At 37.8% G+C, this 4,558-nt stretch overlaps 1 protein-coding gene across 1 annotated transcript; it reads left to right on the forward strand.

The window, feature by feature from the left end:
- Positions 1-212: 212 nt before the first annotated feature.
- LOC110770547 (uncharacterized) lies at positions 213-3,849 on the forward strand. The gene is made up of 2 exons (XM_021974696.2): positions 213-3,019; positions 3,120-3,849. Exons 1-2 carry the CDS (start codon positions 319-321, stop codon positions 3,473-3,475), a joined length of 3,057 nt encoding a protein of 1,018 aa, XP_021830388.2. The 5' UTR covers positions 213-318; the 3' UTR covers positions 3,476-3,849.
- The last annotated feature ends 709 nt before the right edge of the window (positions 3,850-4,558 follow it).

A 4,558-nucleotide genomic window follows, 5' to 3' on the forward strand; every position in this document is an offset into this window, starting at 1 on the left:
TGAAAGGTATCGATGCGAATAGACTTGGAACCACTTCCTTATATTATTGTATTTGGTCAAGTTTCTGACGTAGTATTTTACATTATTTAACAGCAGAAATGAAGAATGGATAATGTCAACTCTTCTATCAATTTCATGAGTTAAATTGAACAAGAAAATTCAAACTTTGCATCTAAATTTATGAATAATTGTAAGAGGATAACTTTGCATAAACAGCCTTAAATTTATGGATCTACTGCGGAAATAAAAACAGGGCATTTAGAATAATAGCTATCAACAAAGCCATCAACTATAAGATTGTATCCAGAAACAAAAACCATGGCATATTTATGCTCTCTAGCTTGCCTTTTTTTGTATGGTCAGCTGTTTTCATGGCCAATCATTTCTTTTGCTTCTGCTACTTCTTCTCTCGAAGCAGAGGCTCTTCTCAAATGGAAAGCTAGTTTCCAAAATCAAACCAAGAATAATCTGACCTCATGGGGTTACAATCCAAAAGAAAATACAAGCCCGTGCAATATTTGGACTGGTATTTCATGCAACACTGCTGGAAGTGTTAACAGGATCAACCTCACCAATTCTGGTATACAAGGTACGCTATATGAATTTACATTCCAGTCCTTCCCAAATCTTGAATATGTTGACCTCAGCTTGAATCAACTCTTTGGTGCCATCCCACCTCAGATCACTTCCCTCTCCAAACTCATCTATCTTGACCTATCTTATAATCAGTTTTCTGGGAAAATTCCACCAGAAATTGGTATTCTAAATAATCTTCAAGCCCTGCACCTAAATGAGAACCAATTAAATGGCTCAATTCCTCAAGAAATTGGTCAGCTTAAGTTTCTTAATGAACTTGCTCTGCAAAACAACAATCTACAAGGTCCAATTCCAGATTCTCTTGGTAACCTTTCCAATTTAGAGGTGCTGTACATGCAGGAAAACTATTTAACAGGTGCCATTCCTCCAAGTTTTGGAAATTTAAAACAGCTGATCAAGATATACTTGTACACCAATCAACTTTCGGGTTCTCTCCCTTCAGAAATAGGAAATTTGAAGTCTCTAGTGGAATTATGCATTGATGATAACAATCTATCTGGTCCAATCCCGTCATCATTAGGTGATCTAACAAACCTTACCCTTCTCTATCTTTTTAAAAATAATCTTTCTGGCACAATTCCAAAAGAGATAGGGAACTTGAAATCTATTGTGGATCTAGAGCTCAGCCAGAATCAACTCAATGGTTCCATCCCCACTTCACTTGGTGACTTGAGCAACCTAGAAATCTTATTCCTACGCGATAACCAACTTTCTGGCTCCATCCCCCAAGAGATTGAGAATCTCATGAAGTTGACAATGCTGGAACTCGACACTAACAATTTTTCTGGTTATTTGCCACAAAATATTTGTCGAGGCGGATCACTACAAAACTTTACGGTATACTCCAACCATTTCATAGGTACAATCCCCAAAGGTTTGCAAAATTGCAAGAGCTTAGTGAGAGTTCATCTTCGAGGGAACCAACTAACGGGCAATATATCTGAATATTTTGGTGCCTATCCAAATCTTCAGTTTATTGACCTGAGCCACAATAACTTGCACGGTGAAATCTCACAGCTCTGGGGACAGTGTCCACAATTAGCAACACTACGAATTGCGGGGAACAAGCTTACTGGTAGTATACCAACTGGGATTAGCCATGCAACCCAAATTCATGAACTCGATCTTTCGTCCAATAGTTTAGTCGGGGTGATCCCAAAGAACTTTGGGAGATTGACTTCTTTGGTGAATTTGATGTTGAATGGCAATCAACTTTGGGGTCCTATACCCTCAGAATTTGGATCGTTGACTGATATTGAATATCTTGACTTGTCCACCAACAAATTCAATGAGTCAATTCCAGTCATTTTTGGCGACTTGCTCAAATTATACTACTTGAATTTGAGCAATAACAAGTTCAGTCAAGAAATTCCGTTTCAGTTGGGGAAGTTAGTTCATATGTCCCAACTTGATCTAAGTCACAACTCACTTGAGGGTAAGATACCATCAGAAATGAGCAGTATGCAAAGCTTGGAGAAGTTGAATCTTTCCCACAATAATCTTAGCGGTCTCATTCCAACAAGTTTTGATGAAATGCAGGGCCTGAATGACATCGACATATCCTACAATCAACTGCAGGGTCCAATCCCCAACAACAAAGCATTTCAAAATTCTCGGGTGGAAGGGAATGACGGATTGTGTGGCAATGTTGGAGGACTAAAACCCTGCAATCATTCTGTGGAACATAAGCATACCTCAAAGAAGGCTTTCTTAATCATTTTCCCTATCTTGGGAATACTTTTACTGGCTTTCCTGACATTTGCTTTGATCGAAAGAAGAAGAAGAAAAAGAAGCAAGAAAGACTCGGAAATAGAAGGGAGCGATATGCACGAAAACTTTTTTTCAATCTCTAGTTTTGATGGAAGAAAAATGTATGGAGAAATAATGAAAGCAACCAATGTTTTTGATGTCGTCTATTGCATCGGGACGGGAGGACAGGGAAGTGTGTACAAGGCAAAGTTGCCATCAGGCAGCATTGTTGCAGTGAAGAAATTCCATCAAACACTTGATGGGGAGGAGGCATCTCGGGAGGAGTTCTTTAATGAAATAAGGGCATTAACTCAGATACGACACCGAAACATTGTGAAATTTCTTGGTTTTTGTTCAAGTGCCCATCACTCGTTTTTGGTCTATGAGTATCTGGAAAAAGGTAACTTGGCTGCAGTCTTGAGCAAAGAGCATGAAGCTAATAAGTTGGACTGGAGTACAAGGGTGAGAATTGTAAAGGGTGTAGCTCATGCCTTGTGTTATATGCATCATGATTGCTCACCGCCTATTGTGCATCGAGACATAAAAAGCAGCAACATTTTGCTGCATTGTGACTACGAGCCTTGTGTTTCGGACTTCGGAATTGCTAAGCTTTTGAATCCAGACTCGTCGAATTGGACTGCTCTTGCTGGCACATATGGATATGTAGCACCAGGTAAAATGGAAAAATATAGAACTCTCTTTTTAAAATTTAATTAATATTCAGCCTAGATTTATCCATATTGATGGTTTGGTATTCCTGAATTTGTATGCAGAGCTGGCTTACACAATGAAGGTAACAGAGAAATGTGATGTTTATAGCTTTGGAGTGCTGGCACTGGAAGTGATTATGGGAAAGCAGCTAGGCGATTTTGTCTCCTCCTTTTCGTTTCCACCCACGACCTACTCAAACATTTTTCTCAAGGATGTGTTGGACCAACGCCTTCCCCCTGCTACACCTCAAGTTCAGGATGAACTCATAACCATTTTAAGGCTATCAATTGCATGCAGAAATTCTCATCCACAATCGAGGCCAACAATGTACATGGTTTCTCAGGTGCTATCTTTCCAAACTGCTCCTTCCTATAAAGGAGCAGACGATATTACCCTTGAACAACTCATTAAGATCTGAATTGCTTCTTGTACGTAATCTATGAGGTTTTAACAATAATAAGATCCTCTCGTTTAAACATATTGTAGTCAGACTCATTTTTGTATTTTCTTTCTGTTAGTTAAAGGGAGAAGAGAGGCTTAGAGAATAGTTGGTTTACTATTTAGGACAATATTCTTTATGTGGAATAGAAAGCTTTTGAAAGAGTAACAAGATTATTTTATTTTATTGATTGAAATAAGATACAAGAGTCGGCTAATGGGAGGAGTTAGGCAGCTGTAGATTTCAGCTTTCCTTGATTGAATACATATGGGCTGCTAATAGCTTATATATATAAGAGTGCTATGTCGGCAGCTTGCTTTGGAGAAGTCGGTTGCTCATGCAATTGACTTTTCCAAAGTTGTTTACAATTTTTCTCATTATTTAGATTTCTCTAGTTATAGTACATGGATATTTCTAACTTGTCTACTTTCTCTCAATCTTTCTATATTTTTCTAGATTATTCAAGATTTTTTTTTATAGTACAAGTGTGCATGTTACTTTTTAACACTTTCATATAAATAAACTTTAATTCGCATGTATATTATTTTTAAGCTAGATTATAATATTCTATACAAGTACTACGTACTGAGTTCGAGTTTGACCAGATTATCCTATTTACTACCACCTCTTATGGAAAATTCGCATCACAAATTTTCATTTCTTGGACTAAAGCTTGGGCTGAATTTAATTTTCCTAACGGCTGATGCAGTCCATATAACGATGCAAATAAAAAATGTTATGTTCTACCAATTATAATTAGAACCTTCAATGACTTGAGTCATTCACCAAATTGCTTGGACATTTTAAATATTGAAAAGCACTAGAACATGTGTTCTTGTTGTGCGGTGTTCTTTGCAAGTAAATAAACAAGCAAAAAACTTATACCCTAAGCTTGATCAACCACATCCATATTTCCACTAACGACATACATTACATATTTTTAGGGCTCGTCATTAAGCCGGGCCCCGAAATTTTTGGGTTCGTGCCAGGCCTTGTGGGCTTTATTTTGGGCCGGGCGGGCCGTGAAGGAAACACACTTTTAAATTTATATTCTATGAATTT

This window comes from Prunus avium, chromosome 4, assembly GCF_965620075.1.
Source record: "Prunus avium chromosome 4, drPruAviu1.hap1.1, whole genome shotgun sequence".
In the NCBI taxonomy this organism is placed as follows: Eukaryota; Viridiplantae; Streptophyta; class Magnoliopsida; order Rosales; family Rosaceae; genus Prunus; species Prunus avium.